At 46.0% G+C, this 18,257-nt stretch overlaps 1 protein-coding gene and 1 non-coding gene across 3 annotated transcripts; one reads left to right on the top strand and one right to left on the bottom strand.

The window, feature by feature from the left end:
* The first annotated feature begins 366 nt into the window (after positions 1-366).
* LOC109785452 (LRR receptor-like serine/threonine-protein kinase RPK2) lies at positions 367-5,508 on the top strand. Of its 2 annotated transcripts, none has more exons than XM_020344058.4 (4): positions 367-3,834; positions 4,459-4,523; positions 4,774-4,959; positions 5,086-5,508. In XM_020344058.4, the coding sequence occupies exon 1, from the start codon at positions 721-723 to the stop codon at positions 3,787-3,789; it is 3,069 nt and encodes a 1,022-aa protein (XP_020199647.1). In that variant the 5' UTR covers positions 367-720; the 3' UTR covers positions 3,790-3,834; positions 4,459-4,523; positions 4,774-4,959; positions 5,086-5,508. The 2 variants fall into 2 exon arrangements, with proteins under 2 accessions (XP_020199647.1, XP_020199648.1); XM_020344059.4 differs by having other exon boundaries at positions 378-3,834; positions 4,774-4,985.
* Positions 5,509-5,768: 260 nt separating this feature from the next.
* On the bottom strand, positions 5,769-5,841 carry TRNAR-ACG (transfer RNA arginine (anticodon ACG)). Its single transcript has one exon. It is a non-coding gene; the product is annotated as a tRNA-Arg (tRNA).
* Between the last annotated feature and the right edge of the window lie 12,416 nt (positions 5,842-18,257).

The raw sequence follows: 18,257 nt of genomic DNA, 5'->3' as shown, positions 1-18,257 counted from the left end.
GCGTTTGGGAAATCCCGTGACTCGAAGAGGCCGTTACTGTTTAGTCACAAAAAATGGGAACTGAGATGTTAAACATAAACTCTTTTTCCTAGTATAAAATAAAAAGTACTCCAGATCGGTGGTTCCAATGATGTGTGAAACCCTCCTACTGATCCTGCTTTAACCCCATCCACATCCCACCCAAAGAAAATGGGAGCATGGCAGGCAAGACCTGGTCAAAACCCAAAAGCATGGACGCTTGGTCAGGCACCGGCACCGGCAGCCACGCCCTCCCTCATCAGCAAACAAAACCCATCTTTCCGAGGGCAATACGGTCAACCTCCCTGTTCCAATCCCAAACGATTTAATAAATAAAAAATAAAGAAAGGGAGGACGAAGGGGGAATGAACGAATTATCAGTGGAGGGGCAGCGCGAGGACGGGAGAGGCGACGAGGAAAGTGCAGCGAAGGAAGCACCCACCGGAAGGGGAAGCGGAGGGAGGACCGGCACCAGCAGTCCAGCAGCACCAACCAAAAACGGAGGGAGACAACAGACAAGGCGCAGAAAAAATATCGCCTCCGCCCCCTCCGAGTCTCCCGATATCGCGCGCGCGCCCGGGCTCTTCTTCTTCCCCATGTGAGTTTGCCTTGCCCCTCCCCCTCCCTCGTCGGTCGTCGCCTCCGCTGCACCAACCACAGCACAGCACCCCCGGGCCGCCCGTCGCCTTCGGCTGGGCGGAGATGGTGGCCGCTCGCCGGAGCACCGCCGCCGTCCTGCTGCTCCTGCTGCTGCTCGCCGTCTCCGTCTCTTCCACGTCCCCGTCGCCACGTGGCCGGGAGCGGGACAGATCGGCGCTTCTCCGGCTCAGGGACGCCGTCCCCTCCTCCGAGCTGCTCCGCCGGTGGTCGCCGGGCGCGGACCACTGCTCCTGGCCGGGGGTCGCCTGCGATGCGAGGTACCGGGTCGTCGCCCTCCACGTGCCCTCCAGCTTCCCGCGCGGGAGCGGGAGCGGGATCGCCGGCCAGCTGCCCACGTCGGTGGGGCTCCTCACCGAGCTCAAGCAGCTCTCCCTGCCCTCCCTCGGCCTTTTCGGCGAGATCCCCGCGGAGATCTGGCGGCTGGAGAAGCTCGAGGGGGTCAACCTCGCCGGGAACTCGCTCCGGGGCGCTCTCCCGGGCGCCTTCCCGCCGCGGCTGAGGGTGCTCAACCTCTCCTCCAACGCGCTCAGCGGCGAGATCCCTGCCTCCCTCTGCAGCTGCACGGAGTTGAAGTTCTTGGATCTTTCTGGCAACCGGCTCAACGGGTCCGTGCCAGCGGTCGTCGGCGGCCTCCCCAGGTTGAGGCAGCTCGACCTGTCCCGGAACCTTCTTGCGGGGAGCATCCCCTCTGCTCTGGGGAGCTGCACACAGCTCCGCTCGTTGCGCCTCTTCTCCAATATGTTGGACGGTTCCATCCCACCAGAGCTTGGACGACTGAGCAAGCTGCGGGTTTTGGACGTATCGGGTAACAGATTGAGCGGTCTGGTGCCCAGGGAGCTAGGGAATTGCTCGGGTTTGTCCGTTCTCGTGTTGTCGAGCCAGTTTGATGCAGTGAAACCACATGAGTTCAATCTCTTTGAGGGAGAGCTTCCGGAGAGTGTGACAGCTTTGCCAAAGCTTAGGTTGTTATGGGCGCCGAAGGCAGGCCTGCAAGGAAATCTCCCAAGCAATTGGGGAATCTGCCATAGTTTGGAGATGGTTAATCTCGGAGGTAATTTACTTGCTGGAGTGATACCGAGGGAGCTAGGGCAGTGTAGAAACCTCAAGTTTCTCAACCTCAGTTCCAATAGATTGTCCGGTTCGCTTGATAAAAATCTTCATCTGCATTGTATGGATGTGTTTGATGTCAGTGGCAACAAACTCTCAGGCTCAATTCCAGCGTCTGTGAACAAAGAGTGTGCATCGCAGCAACCGCTGGATGGCGTGACATCTGGCTATTCTTCACCCTTCATGTCCCGAGCTGTAGCAGAGCTATCACTGGGTTACTGTGAATCAGGAGAGTGTTCGGTTGTATACCATAATTTTGCGAAGAACAAGTTTGGAGGCCGTCTTACATCCTTGCCACTTAGTGCAGACAGATATGGAAACAGGACCTTGTATGCATTAATTCTTGATCACAATAACTTCACTGGATCATTGGCTGCAATTCTGTTGGAACAGTGCAGCAACTTAAATGGTTTGATCGTCAGCTTCCGAGACAACAAGATATCTGGTGAGCTCACAGAAGAAATCAGCTCAAAATGTCATGCCATCAGAGTTTTGGTTCTAGCCGAGAATCAAATTTCAGGAGTGTTGCCTGCTAACATTGGTCTGTTGGGTGCTCTTGTAAAGATGGACATTAGCAAAAACTTTTTGGTGGGTCAAATACCTGCCAGTTTGAAAGAGCTCAAGAGCTTGAAATTTCTCTCGTTAGCCGCAAACAATATCAGTGGTCAGATACCGTCCTCTTTGGGGCAATTGGAATCGCTGGAGGTTTTAGATCTCTCATCTAATTCTCTGTCTGGGAATGTCCCTAGTAATGTTGTGACACTGAGAGGTCTCACGACACTTCTGCTGAACAATAATGAGCTCTCTGGAAACATTGCCGATCTTACCCCTTCAGTATCAATGGCTGTTTTTAACATTTCATTCAATAACTTGGCTGGGCCGTTGCATTCGAATGTGCGAGCACTCAGTGAGAATGAGGCTAGTCCAGAACCTGAGAATACACCCAGCGATGGCGGAGGCTTCACCAAAATAGAGATTGCCTCAATAACCTCAGCATCAGCGATTGTTGCAGTTCTCTTGGCCCTGATCATCCTTTACATTTACACTCGTAAATGTGCATCAAGACCATCAAGGCGTTCTAACAGGAGAAGGGAAGTGACTGTTTTTGTGGATATTGGTGCTCCTTTGACATATGAGACCGTTGTACGCGCTGCTGGCAGTTTTAATGCAAGCAATTGCATTGGAAGTGGTGGCTTTGGAGCAACATACAAAGCTGAGATTGCACCAGGCATTCTGGTGGCAATAAAGAGGCTCGCTATTGGAAGGTTCCAAGGTATTCAGCAGTTCCAAGCAGAGGTGAAAACTCTTGGAAGGTGTCGGCATGACAATCTTGTAACACTCATAGGGTACCACCTCAGTGATTCAGAGATGTTTCTAATATACAATTTTCTGCCCGGCGGTAACTTGGAAAGGTTCATACAAGAAAGGGCAAAGAGACCAATTGATTGGAGAATGCTTCACAAAATTGCTCTAGATGTTGCACGTGCACTTGCATACCTTCATGATAACTGTGTCCCACGTATTCTGCACCGGGATGTGAAGCCAAGCAACATCTTGCTTGACAATGAGTACACCGCATACCTTTCTGATTTTGGATTAGCAAGACTACTTGGGAATTCAGAAACTCATGCAACCACCGGTGTCGCGGGTACTTTTGGATATGTTGCTCCAGAGTATGCGATGACTTGCCGTGTTTCTGATAAGGCTGATGTGTACAGCTATGGAGTTGTACTGCTTGAACTTATTTCAGACAAGAAAGCACTGGACCCTTCCTTTTCTCCGTATGGAAATGGATTCAACATAGTTGCTTGGGCTTGCATGCTTCTGCAGAAGGGCCGAGCTCGTGAGTTCTTCATAGAAGGGCTGTGGGATGTGGCTCCGCATGATGACTTGGTTGAGATTCTGCACCTCGGTATCAAGTGCACTGTGGACTCTCTTTCTTCTAGGCCCACAATGAAGCAAGTTGTTCGGCGACTAAAGGAACTCAGGCCGCCCTCTTACTAGGATTTGCAACTCTAGTATGACATACGTCTCAAGACTGAGAGTAAGGTAAATTGAGCAAACTTTCCTGGAAGTTCATTTTGTTTAACTTCTCAACCAAAAATTGATGGATATGAATACGTTTTTTTGGTGGTGCAGTATTTATATCGCATGCAACTGTATTTTAGGAACTGTGAATGCACATAAAAGACAAGTTCTGAATAAATCTTCTCATTTGGTATTTTTGCTCAACTGCTCGTGTTTGAATGCTGTTAATTTATGTTGTCCGTAGTTTGATCATATTGTTTTCTCTTGTCAACCTATAATATATCTGCCCCTATTAAATTGTTTGGTGTTCACATACATGGAGTATCTAGCTTGCTTAATACAATTTTGGAAATAGGCGCAATAGCTTTCTGGTAGAAGTATGTCATGATTCATAATCCTATGAAATTGATGTGAGAGGCTGTACCATTTGTGAGTTTTTGTGATCTCCATCTTTCATTTGTATTCCGATCATTATTGGTACTTCAACAAACTTAGTGCACTCGAAACTTGAACTTAAAACTGGTGATCACTAGCAACCATAATTAATTCCTTTATGTTAACTATGTATGCTAGACTGTTCTATGGCCCTTTTGTTAAGAAACAATGTTTTTTATGGATACTTGATGAACAAATTTGTGCCTGCAGAAAGCAACCGCAGTATCAGAGGGATGAATTCGTTGATCCTGATCAACAGATGATTTGCTGTTAAAGTAAGTCTATATTCCTTCCGCATGGTTCGTACATAGGCTATATATAATTGACTGGTTCTTCTAGATGATATTGAAATGTTGATGCTACATGCCAATTTTCGGTTGCATTATTTTATAAAATATGGTGCTGTTAGTTATTTGGAATGGAAAACTATGAATGCACGTTTGTGATAGGTTTATTTATTCGGCACACCATGAATCCATGGCATCTTTTCTATTAAGTACTGAAGCTCTGATTTCCTGCATGTAGGCTGTTGAGGATTCTGTTTGACCACAACTGCCAAGGATACTCCTGGTATCCATGTCATGTCCTCCAGTCATGTGGTCGGTGACCAGCATCATGTGCAAGATTGGATTACTGCACGGCATAGCGGTGCCGCTGAAATGGCTGCTCGAAGGGACTCCGAGGGGAAGTACTGCTGCGCCTAGCATCACTGTACGTAACAACCTTCCCCTGAAATGGTATATCCTGGTTTCCTGCCATGACATCTGCCCCCTCGAGGGTTCTTGTGTACAGTTTTTTTTTAACATGGTTGCGCCCTTCTTCCCCCTCCCTTTGCAGCGATGTGACGCTATGAAAACAATTGCTCGTCGTCGTTCAGCGGCCTTGCTGGAGTTCTGTCGCAATCCACGAAACACAGTAAAAGCCTTGTCCAGTGGCCTCCGTGGAAGAAAATGGGAACCAGAGCAAGGCCATATGATGAAGCTCATCATTCAACTATTGGTGGCCGGAGCGCAGGGATTTTATTATCAAAAGTCGCTGATTAGTTAACATGTTGCTTTTCAGAAGCCTTTGTAACATCATATCGTTTCCTTGCTGCTTTCTGTTAAAAGAAAAAAGCAGGGCCATGTGGCCTTTTACATCTTCATCTAAAAAATAGTGCGTATCATTTCCTACACTTACAGCAACCGACAGATAATTTGAGTATTCTGGGCAGAGCAGCGCGCAGTAGTGGCATGCTTCAAACGGACGACAGATGCATAATATTGACAGTGAAGGGGAAAAAATTAGCTGAGTGAAGGAAATATCTGATGATATATTGAACAGAAGGTGGTACATAGTTCAAAAAAATGTGAAGGAAGAAAACCAAAATATTCGACTCCGCTGCTTCAAACGGACGACAGATGCATAATATTGACAGTGAAGGGGAAAAAATTAGCTGAGTGAAGGAAATATCTGATGATATATTGAACAGAAGGTGGTAAATAGTTCAAAAAAACGTGAAGGAAGAAAACCAAAATATTCGACTCCGCTGGGGATCGAACCCAGAATCTCTGGTTTCGTAGACCAGCGCCTTATCCATTGGGCCACGGAGTCCTTGATGCTGATTTCTCACATCTCCACTCCAACACCATGATCACGAAAGTATGCTCAAGGATCGGTTTGATTTAGACGTGCGAGATGCTATTGCAATAAATACGATAGGTATCGGGTGTTGTGGCACGTGCGGTTGGATCGAGAGACAGGTAGGCCATCAGCTTTTGATGAGCCGAGTGAAGGCGGCGGCGCGAGCACCACAAGTCCACAAGCAACCTACCTGTAGAACTATGCGAAAAAAAAAACCTACCTGTAGAACGGCACCCCACTTGCCTTGTGGTGACTTTGCGTGGCCGGATCTACCGTTTGCCTCTTTCGATCAAGTGGCTGGCTGAGGCCCGAGTGATGGCTTGTTGCGGTAGGAGAGTTTATTTTTATCACTGAACTATATATGGTTAAGAATGCGGGCAGGAAATATACCTGGGCCAATAACCAGGATAACCTTGTCATGGCTGCTTTAGAAAGGGTTTTTATAAGCTTTTAGATGGCTGGGCTGGTCCCACCATTGTAGGAGGTGATTATAATTTGATTAGAGTTGCTGAGGATAAGAATACAGGCCTGATTAACCAGCATTGGGCTGATCTATTCAATGACTGGATTAATAAATTTGGGCTCATTGAGATTAAGAATGCGGGCAGGAAATATACCTGGGCCAATAACCAGGATAACCTTGTCATGGCTGCTTTAGATAGGGTTTTTGTTTCTGCTGACTGGGAAAGGCTCTTCCCTGCTAGCCAGGTTAAAGCTCTGCCTAGGATTGGGAGTGATCATACCCCCCTTATTTTCAATACTGATGCCATAGCTATTCCCAGGAATAAAGTCTTTAGATTTGAGAAATGGTGGCTAGAGGTTCATGGTTTTGATGAGATTGTTCACAAAGCTTGGAACACTGATTGTCACTACTCCTCTGCTATTGATATCTGGCAGTTTAAAATTAGAAACACTAGGAAAGCCACAAAAGGGTGGAGCCTCAATTATGAGGCCTCTCAGAACAAGGCTAAGCAAGCTCTGGTTGCTGAATACAATTGTTTAGATATTCTTGCAGAATCCCAACCTCTTTCCCCTGATGCTAAAGCTAGAGTGAAAATGATTGCAGGTGAGCTAAATGACACATGGAAGAAAGAGGAAATCAAGGCTAGGCGGAGAGCTAGAGAGAGGGACATCAAAGAGGGGGACCTGAACTCTGACTACTTTCAAGCCCTGGCCAATCAGAAGAGGAGGAAGAAGCATATAGCTGTTCTGGAAACTGGTGATGGCCCAGTGGAAAACACTGAAGGTATCATTTCTAGTGCAGTTGCCTATTATAAGAATCTTTTTGGTTACTCCCCTTCCATTAATTTAAGTTTGTTAGATGACTTTTGGGACCAGTCCAGTATGGCCACTGCTGAACATATTGCTTACCTTCAAAAACCTTTTTCTGAAGAAGAAATTAAAAATGCAGTGTTCGGCTCTTATGCTGAAGGTGCCCCTGGCCCAGATGGTTTTCCTTTTCTGTTTTATCAACATTTTTGGGATCTCATTAAGAGTGATCTTTTTGCACTTTTCAGAGATTGGGAAAAGGGTGAGTTAGATTTATATAGACTCAATTTCTCCCTTCTGACTCTTGTTCCAAAAGAACCTAATGATGTCTCTCTGGACAGATTCAGACCCCTAGCCATGATCAATTGCAGCTTCAAGATCTTTGCTAAGTGTGCTGCTAATAAGTTTGGCCCAGTTTGCAATGACTTGATTTCTCCTAACCAAACTGCTTTTATTAAAGGTAGGTTTATTTTAGAAAGTTTTGTTGCAGCCCATGAGGTGGTGCATGCCGTAGCTAGTAACCACCTGCAGGGTTTTTGCTTTAAGCTTGACTATGAGAAAGCATATGACATGGTTAATAGAGATTTTTTATTAAATATGCTTGGAAGGAGAGGGTTTGGTCCTAAATGGATATATAAATTAGGTTCTCTGCTTCACAATGGTTCTTTTGGGGTCAGGATTAATGACACCAATAGTGAGTTTTTCATTACTAGCAAAGGTGTGAGACAGGGTGACCCTGCCTCCCCTTTGCTTTTTAATCTTGCCGCTGATGTATTCACTAGAATACTAGCAAAGGCAGCCAACCAGTAATTGATTGCTGGGGTTTTCCCTCCTTCAAACCCAGCTGGTGTTTTTAGCATGCAATATGCTGATGACACTTTGCTGTTTCTTGATAATAACTTAGATCATGCTAGGAATTTAAAGTGGTTGCTTGCTTGTTTCGAGCAACTATCTGGCATGAGGATCAACTTTCATAAGTGTGATCTGGTTCCTATCAATATAGATAGGGATGATGCTATTAGTTTTGCCCAGTCTCTAGGCTGTAAATTGAGTACTTTTCCTATTAAGTACCTCAGTGCCCCTCTTCATTATACTAAACTTAGAAGAGAGGATCTCCAGCCTATGGTGGACAAAATTATCAAGAGGGCTGCTGGCTAGAGAGGGAGACTCCTCTCTTTTGGTAAGAGGCTGATTCTAGTCCAAGCTTGCCTGGCCAACATCCCTTCTTACCTCATGGGTTATATCAAGTTCCCCAAGTGGGCTATTAAGCTCATCAACTCTCAACTAGCTCATTGCTTTTGGGATGATTATGAAGTTCATCACAAATATCATCTGGCTAGCTGGGGGTCTTTGACTATGAAGAAAGCCTATGGAGGCCTGGGGATTACTAACCTCTCTTATATGAATTTATGCCTATTAGCCTCTTGGGGTCAGTAGATATAATAAAGATGAGGGGAAGATCTGGAAAAATATTATAGATGCTAAATACAACACCCAGTCCCCCAACATTTTTACTTGCCCCTCCCTAGGTGCCTCTCCCTTTTGGAAGGGTGTCCTCTGGGCTGCCCAAGCTACCAAGTTTGGGTATTCCTAGAGTATTGGTAATGGCAAGAAAGTTAGATTTTGGGAGGATCATTGGTTTGGTTCGGCCCCCCTAGCTACTCTCTATTGGGATTTATACAAACTTGCCAATGAGCATGATTGCACCATAGAGAAAGTGTGGGATGGTTCTAACCTTAAAATCACCTTCAGGAGATGTTTCTCCAAAGAGCTTCTCTCTCTTTGGTTTGAGCTCTTGGAGATTGCTAAATCTATTTTTTTCTGAGGCAGAAGACTCATTAGTCTGGAATCTTAATTCCAGTGGGGTTTATTTTGTTAAATCTTTATATAATGTAGTTAATTTTAGGGGTGTGTTGCCTAATAACACCCCTGTGGTTTAGAATATTAAGGTACCTGCCAGGATTCATATCTTTCTTTGGTTGGTGGTCAAGAACAAGATTCTAACTAGAGACAACTTGGGTAAAAGGCAAAGTGTTTTTGACGCTACTTGCCCCTTTTGTTTGATCAATGAATCCTGCCATCATTTATTTTTTGGCTGTGGCATTGCGATTGAATTCTGGAAGAACATAGCCAGTATTACTAGATATAAAGGGTCAGCCAATATGTTATCTATTGCAGACTGCTGGTCTGGAGGAAATAAAATGGCTGCTATTAATATCATTCATGCAGCCAGTCTTTGGGCCATCTAGAATACCAGGAATGATTTTGTCTTTAATCGAGTCAAATGGACTAATATACAGGTACTCTGGCGCAAGACTGCCTCATACGCTGCTCGATGGGAACCGCTTGCTGCAGACCCTGTTAAAAAACAAGTCCAGGACATGGTGCGGGAGTTGGAGATCCTGATTAGAGCTCCGTTACCGCTGCTATGGCCGGATCCAGGCTAAGGAACTATGGCGGGCTTCGTCTATTTAGTTTTAGTTTCTGGCCTCTCTTTCTGGAAAGAGGTGACTAGTCTTTGTCCTAGCAAGTACTCCTGTTGCTGAGCCTGAGGCTTTTCCCATGTAATAGCTAGGTAGCTAGTCGCGTTTTTTTCCTCTACTGTTGGGGATATAACTAATGGGTATGACCCGCCCCGAAGGGGCCGGGTTATACCAACCACGGTTCATATCATGAAGCCCATAAAGATGTTTAAGAGGGCGGTTCACTATGAAGACTCGTTTGAAGGCCCAGAGCCCATAGGCGATTTAAAGCCCATAAGTGTAAACCGCCATGTATGTATGACTTGTATTGTAAGACATGTATATTTGGTCACCGAGCCGGACATATTGTTATGAGCCGGCCGGGACTCTGTAAGCCGCGGGGCGTCAACCTGTGTATATAAAGGGACGACCCGGCGGCGGTTTAGGGAAGGAGAGAACAGATCGAAAGCTAGGTCAAGCGTATTCGCTCCCTGGTAATCGAAGCATAAGTAATACCACCTCCAACTGGATTAGGCCTTTACCTTCACCGCAAGGGGCCGAACCAGTATAACTCCCGTGTCCTTTGTCCCGTTTAACCCCTTTAAGCTAACCTAGTGCGATGGCTCCACGACTAAGTCCTCACACTAGGACATCTGCCGTGACAATTCCACGACAGTTGGCGCCCACCGTGGGGCTGGCGCACGGTGGTTTCGAGTTCTTAAAGGGCAACTTCGAAGGGATCAAGGGATATGCTGTGGGCCGGATGACCAAGAGTCATCGTGGCAAGCTCTACATCGACGATGCAGGCTGGGGCCCTGAAGCCGGCTCAATTGAGTACGGGTACCGGGTCCCCTTCGGTGGAATCCACGTCTTCATCGAAAAAATCGGCGAACCGGGCCCTGAGCCGGACATCTGCACCGACATCATCGAGACGGCTCAACGTGCGAAACCTGCCCGAGTTCAGCCCGCCGTGAAACGTGCCTTCGTGAGATTCATCCATGGGGCAGAATTTGAGGAAGGATCCATGTCTGGCGGTGAGACGGCCATCTATTCTGATGGTGAGTCATCCACGGGCGAGACTAGTTCATTGTATCAACTGCAGGACGACAGGCTTGGGGGCTGTTCCGATGGCGACAGTGTTCTGGACCCCTATGAGCCGCCGAACCGGGTTGCAATCTTCATGGCCGGTACACAGTCAGTGCATATCACATCACATATATCATTCATCACATCTTCTGGCCATATCACATCACATAGCACATGCTGCAAAAACAAGTTAGACGTCCTCTAATAGTTGTTGCAAGTTTTTACGTGGCTTGTATAGGTTTCTAGCAAGAACGTTCCTTACCTACGTAAAACCACAACGTGATATGACAATTTCTATTTACCCTTCATAAGGACCCTTTTCATCGAATCCGTTCCGACTAAAGTGGGAGAGACAGACACCCGCTAGCCACCTTATGCAACTAGTGCATGTCAGTCGGTGGAACCTGTCTCACGTAAGCGTACGTGTAAGGTCGGTCCGGGCCGCTTCATCCCACAATGCCGCCGAAACAAGATAAGACTAGTAGCGGCAAGAAGAATTGACAACATCGACGCCCACAACTACTTTGTGTTCTACTCGTGCATAGAAACTACGCATAGACCTAGCTCATGATGCCACTGTTCGGGAACGTAGCAGAAATTCAAAATTTTCTACGCATCACCAAGATCAATCTATGGAGTAATCTAGCAACGAGGGGAAGGGGAGTGAATCTACATACCCTTGTAGATCGCGATGCGGAAGCGTTGCAAGAACGCGGATGAGGGAGTCGTACTCGAAGCGATTCAGATCGCGGTTGATTCCGATCTAAGCACCGAAGAACGGTGCCTCCGCGTTCAACACACGTGCAGCCCGGTGACGTCTCCCACGCCTTGATCCAGCAAGGAGAGAGGGAGAGGTTGGGGAAGACTCCATCCAGCAGCAGCACGATGGCGTGGTGGTGATGGAGGAGCGTGGCAATCCCGCAGGGCTTCGCCAAGCACCGCGGGAGAGGAGGAGGAGGGAGAGGGGTAGGGCTGCGCCGAAAGAGAGACGTTCTCATGTATCTTGGGCAGCCCAAACCTCAACTATATATAGGGGGGAGGGGGCTGCGCCCCCCTCTAGGGTTTCCACCCCAAGGGCTGGCGGCCAGCCCTAGATCCCATCAAGGGGGGCGGCCAAGGGGAGGAGAGGGGGGGCGCCCCACTAGATGGGCCCTAAGGCCCATCTGGACCTAGGGTTTGCCCCCTCCCACTCTCCCATGCGCCTTGGGCCTTGGTGGGGGGGCGCACCAGCCCACCTGGGGCTGGTCCCCTCCCACACTTGGCCCACGCAGCCTTCTGGGGCTGGTGGCCCCACTTGGTGGACCCCCGGGACCCTCCCGGTGGTCCCGGTACATTACCGATAACACCCGAAACTTTTCCGGTGACCAAAACAGGACTTCCCATATATAAATCTTTACCTCCGGACCATTCCGGAACTCCTCGTGACGTCCGGGATCTCATCCGGGACTCCGAACAACATTCGGTAACCACGTACATACTTTCCCTATAACCCTAGCGTCATCGAACCTTAAGTGTGTAGACCCTACGGGTTCGGGAACCATGCAGACATGACCGAGACGTTCTCCGGTCAATAACCAACAGCTGGATCTGGATACCCATGTTGGCTCCCACATGTTCCACGATGATCTCATCGGATGAACCACGATGTCGGGGATTCAATCAATCCCGTATACAATTCCCTTTATCTATCGGTATGTTACTTGCCCGAGATTCGATCGTCGGTATCCCTATACCTTGTTCAATCTCGTTACCGGCAAGTCTCTTTACTCGTTCCGTAACTCACATCATCCCGTGATCAACTCCTTGGTCACATTGTGCACATTATGATGATGTCCTACCGAGTGGGCCCAGAGATACCTCTTCGTTTACACGGAGTGACAAATCCCAGTCTCGATTCGTGCCAACCCAACAGACACTTTCGGAGATACCTGTAGTGCACCTTTATAGCCACCCAGTTACGTTGTGACGTTTGGTACACCCAAAGCATTCCTACGGTATCCGGGAGTTGCACAATCTCATGGTCTAAGGAAATGATACTTGACATTAGAAAAGCTCTGAGCAAACGAACTACACGATCTTGTGCTAGGCTTAGGATTGGGTCTTGTCCATCACATCATTCTCCTAATGATGTGATCCCGTTATCAACGACATCCAATGTCCATGGTCAGGAAACCGTAACCATCTATTGATCAACGAGCTAGTCAACTAGAGGCTTACTAGGGACATGGTGTTGTCTATGTATCCACACATGTATCTGAGTTTCCTATCAATACAATTCTAGCATGGATAATAAACGATTATCATGAACAAGGAAATATAATAATAACCTATTTATTATTGCCTCTAGGGCATATTTCCAACAGTCTCCCACTTGCACTAGAGTCAATAATCTAGTTCACATCGCCATGTGATTAACACTCATAGGTCACATCACCATGTGACCAACATCAAAGAGTTCACTAGAGTCAACAATCTAGTTCAACTCACTATGTGATTAACACTCAATGTGTTCTGGTTTGATCATGTTATGCTTGTGAGAGAGGTTATTAGTCAACGGGTCTGAACCTTTCAGATCCGTGTGTGCTTTACGAATATCTATGTCATCTTGTGGATGCTACCACGCGCTACTTGGAGCCATTTCAAATAACTGCTCTACTATACGAATCCGGTCTACTCAGAGTCATCCGGATTAGTGTCAAAGTTCGCATCAACGTAACCCTTTACGACGAACTCCTTTTCACCTCCATAATCGAGAAAATTCCTTAGTCCACTAGATACTAAGGATAAGTTCGACCGCTGTCATGTGATCCATTCCCGGATCACTATTGTACCCCTTGACCAACTCATGGCAAGGCACACTTTATGTGCGGTACACAGCATAGCATACTGTAGAGCCTACGTCTAAAGCATAGGGGACGACCTTCGTCCTTTCTCTCTCTTCTGCTGTGGTCAGGTCTTGAGTCTTACTCAATACTCACACCTTGTAACACAGCCAAGAACTCCTTCTTTGCTGATCTATTTTGAACTCTTTCAAAATCATGTCAAGGTGTGCGTTCTTTGAAAGTATCATCAGGCGTCTTGATCTATCTCTATAGATCTTGATGCCCAATATGTAAGCAGCTTTATCCAGGTCTTCCTTTGAAAAACTCCTTTCAAACAACCCTTTATGCTTTCCAGAAATTTTACATCATTTCGGATCAAAAATATGTCATTCACATATACTTATCAGAAATGTTGTAGCGCTCCCACTCACTTTATTGTAAATACAAGTTTCTAACAAACTTTGTATAAACCCAAAAACTTTGATCACTCCATCAAAGCGTATATTCTGACTCCGAGATGCTTGCTCTAGTCCATGGAAGGATCTGGAGCTAGCATACCTTTTAGCATCCTTAGGATCGACAAAACCTTTCTGATTGTATCACATACAACCTTTCCTTACGAAAACTGGTAAGGAAACTTCTTTTGACATCCATCTGCCAGATTTCATAAATGCAGCTAATGCTAACATGATTCCGACGGACTTAAGCATCGCTACGGATGAGAAAATCTCATCGTAGTCAACTCCTTGAACTTGTGGAAATACTCTTTGCCACAAGTCGAGCTTCATAGACGGTAACATTACCGTCCACGTCCGTCTTCTTCTCAAAGATCCATTTATCTCGGATTTCATGGCTTCTAACCATTTGTCGGAATATGGGCCCACCATCGCTTCTCCATAGCTCGTAGGTTCAGTATTGTCCAACAACATGATATCTCAGACAGGATCACGTACCACTCTGAAGTAGCACGCATCCTCGTCGTCCTACGAGGTTTGGTGGTGACTTGATCCGAAGTTTCATGATCACTATCATAAGCTTCCACTTCAATTGGTGTAGGTGCCACAGGAACAACTTCCTGTGCCCTGCTACACACTAGTTGAAGTGACGGTTCAATAACCTTATCAAGTCTCCACCATCCTCCCACTCAATTCTTTCGAGAGAAACTTTTCCTCGAGAAAGGACTCGTTTCTAGAAGCAATTACTTTTGCTTCCAGATCTGAAATAGGAGGTACACCCAACTGTTTTGGGTATTCTATGAAGATGCATATATCCGCTTTGGGTTCGAGCTTATCAGCCTGAAACTTTTTCACATAAGCATCGCAGCTCCAAACTTTTAAGAAACGACAACTTAGGTTTCTCTAAACGGTGTCGTCTCAACGGAATTGCGTGGTGCCCTATTTAAAGTGAATGCGGTTGTCTCTAATGCCTAACCCATAAACGATAGTGGTAATTCGATAAGAAACATCATGGTATGCACCATATCCAATTGGGTGCAGCTATGATGTCCGGACACACCATCACACTATGGTGTTCCAGGCGGTATTAATTGTGAAACACTTTCCACAATGTCTTAATTGTGTGCCAAACTCGTAACTCAGATACTCATCTCTATGATCATATCACAGACATTTTATCCTCTTGTCACGACGATCTTCAACTTCACTCTGAAATTACTTGAACCTTTCAATAATTCAGACTTGTGTTTTATCAAGTAAATACACTCAGCATCTACTCAAATCATCTGTGAAGTAAGAACATAACGATATCCACTGCATGCCTCAGCACTCATTGGACTGCATACATCAAAATGTATTACTTCCAACAAGTTGCTCTCTTGTTCCATCTTACTGAAAACGAGGCCTTTCAGTCATCTTGCCCATGTGGTATGATTTGCATGTCTCAAGTGATTCAAAATCAAGTGAGTCCAAACGATCCATCTGCATGGAGTTTCTTCATGCATATATACCAATAGACATGGTACGCATGTCTCAATCTTTTCAAAAACGACTGAGTCCAAAGATCCATCTACATGGAGCTTCTTCATGCGTTCTATACCAATATGACTCAAGTGGCAGTGCCACAAGTATGTGGTACTATCATTACTATCTTATATCTTTTGGCATGAACATGTGTATCACTGCGATCGAGATTCATTTTAGGTGCAAGACCATTGAAGGTATTATTCAAATAAACAGAGTAACCATTATTCTCCTTAAATGAATAACCGTATTGCGATAAACATAATCCAATCATGTTCAACGCAAACACCAAATCTCGATGGTAGAGGGAGCATGCGATGCTTGATCACATCAACCTTGGAAACACTTCCAACATACATCGTCATCTCACCTTTAACTAGTCTCCATTTATTCCGCAGCTTTTATTTCGAGTTACTAACACTTAGCAACCGAACCGGTATCTAATACCCTGGTGCTGCTAGGAGTACTAGTAAAGTGCACATTCATATAATGTATATCCAATATACTTCTGTCGACCTTGCCTGCCTTCTCATCTACCAAGTATCTAGGGTAGTACTGCTTCAGTGACCGTTCCCCTCATTACAGAAGCACTTAGTCTCGGGTTTGGGTTCAACCTTGGGATTCTTTACTAGAGCAGCAAATGACTTGCTGTTTCATGAAGTATCCCTTTTGCCCTTGCCCTTCTTAAACTAGTGGTTTTACTAACCATCAACAATTGATGCTCCTTCTTGATTTCTACTTTCGCGGTGTGAAACATCGCGAGTTGCTCAAGGATCATCATCTATCCTTGATATGTTATAGTTCATCACGAAGCTCTAATAGCTTGGTGGCAATGACTATGGAGAACCATCACTATCTCATCTGGAAGATTAACTCCCACTCGATTCAAGCGATTGTGGCACTCAGACAATCTGAGCACATGCTCAACGATTGAGCTTTTCTCCCTTAGTCTTCAGGCTTAAGAAACTTGTCGATGCACCAGATAATATTGCTATCTCCATAGCGTATAAAATTAATGCATTACTTAAGGTTGACACGCAGGTCATTAAAGTGCAATCATATGGCTCCAGCCATCATGCCGAATCATGACACGCAGGTCATGTTAATCAAATTACATCATATAGTCATCTCATACATAATCGAATTAGTATGAGCACTGCTATACCACATCACATGCACATCCTGCAAAACCAAGTTAGACGCCTCTAATCGGTTTATGCAAAATTTATTTTACGTGGCTTCTAAGGTTTTGACTTAAACCGCAGCGACCAACGTTTTATCATCAAGTATGATTATTCAAGTTGCTAGATTAACATCTCGGGGTGTATGAAACACGAGATAATTAAATCTCGAGCCCCATACTAAACTTCGTCATACGCATGACCCCCGTGCAGATAATATCTGCAATGCTCTTTCATCTGCGAATTTCATCTTTCTTTTGACTACGGCAGAACCCAAAGAACTGATAGCACTTCCATGATCAATCAGGATCACGGATTGCCAGAACTTTGTCAAATTCCACCATGCTGTCTCGAGATTGAGCAAACGCAAATTCTAGGTAAGCAACAAGAACGTCGGGTAACAAATTTCATCTGTCACCCGCATAAATAATTTTCAGCAATAGATCTCATCTACTACCTAATTATATTATGCAATACCCATACATCTCCATGTATTCTAGATCGAAACCTGCATCTACGCATAGCACGGCTCTTGATGCCACTGAAGGGTAACGCAGCAGAAAACAAAAATTTTCTGACCTACGCACCAGCCCAGGACCACTATGGGGACTGCATACAAGGTTTGATCTTTTTCGTTACCGACTCGTAGCGCAGCGGGAAGTAGAGTCGATGACGATCGGCGGTGCAGATCCCCGCAGCTAGGATTTACAACCTCCCAACCGCGAGGATGTATACCCTCATCTGCTCCTCAGACAGCCCTCCGGGAGGCGGTCGAACAGTCCCCCGGACGGTGTCGCGGATAGCCCTTCGGGAGGACCTTCGAAACTCGAACGGTCACTCGGACAGCCCTTCGGGAGGACCTTCGAAACTCAGACGGTCACACGGACAGCCCTTCGGGAGGCACTCACGAACTAAGACCGAAACTACGATCTCTCTACAGATTTGCACACATACGGTGTCATCTATCCGGCAGGGCTTCGCCGTCCAGAACTAGTTCCCACCGGAACCCAGACAGCCTTTCGGCTCTACGAAACTATTTCGCTGGGAGGGAGAGAGAAGCCAGATCATGCATGGCACTTGTATGTGAGAAGGGATGATCCTTTAGGCAGCCCCCTCCACCCCTATTTATAGGCCAAGCCCAAGGGTGGCTTCTCCAAGAAGCCAAGGGGGGAAATACCAAAAAGGCCCTCAAGGTGGCTTCTCCAAGAAGCCAAGCAAAAAGCACTTTCACTATTCATGACGACATTTTTCAGCGTCCGTTCGAACTGAAAATATTTATGTGGGCTCAGAACATTTCCAGTACCCACTAAAATAATTTTCAACGCGTTTCGAAACAATTTCGGTTTAGTGATTTTCATCCGCGAAAAGCAAACAAGAATGCGTTTCACTATTCATGAAGACAATTTTTCGCGTCCACTAAATCCGAAAATATTTTTGTGGGTCTTAGAATAATTCCAGTACCCACTAAAATGATTTTGGATTCGTTCTGAAACAATTTCAGATTAGTGAATTTCATCTGCGAAAAACTGCCAAAGCGGTACCGGCAGCTCCGAAACATTTTCGGTTTTTATTTCTGAAAATTCCAAA

The sequence above is a fragment of the Aegilops tauschii genome, chromosome 5 (assembly GCF_002575655.3).
Source record: "Aegilops tauschii subsp. strangulata cultivar AL8/78 chromosome 5, Aet v6.0, whole genome shotgun sequence".
NCBI classification, from domain to species: domain Eukaryota; kingdom Viridiplantae; phylum Streptophyta; class Magnoliopsida; order Poales; family Poaceae; genus Aegilops; species Aegilops tauschii.
This window is presented reverse-complemented; position numbering and strand designations above follow the sequence as displayed.

Bases quoted from the DNA above. Each gene is read 5' to 3' on its own strand.
- LOC109785452 (XM_020344058.4), top strand. From the start codon at position 721: ATGGTGGCCGCTCGCCGGAGCACCGCCGCCGTCCTGCTGCTCCTGCTG.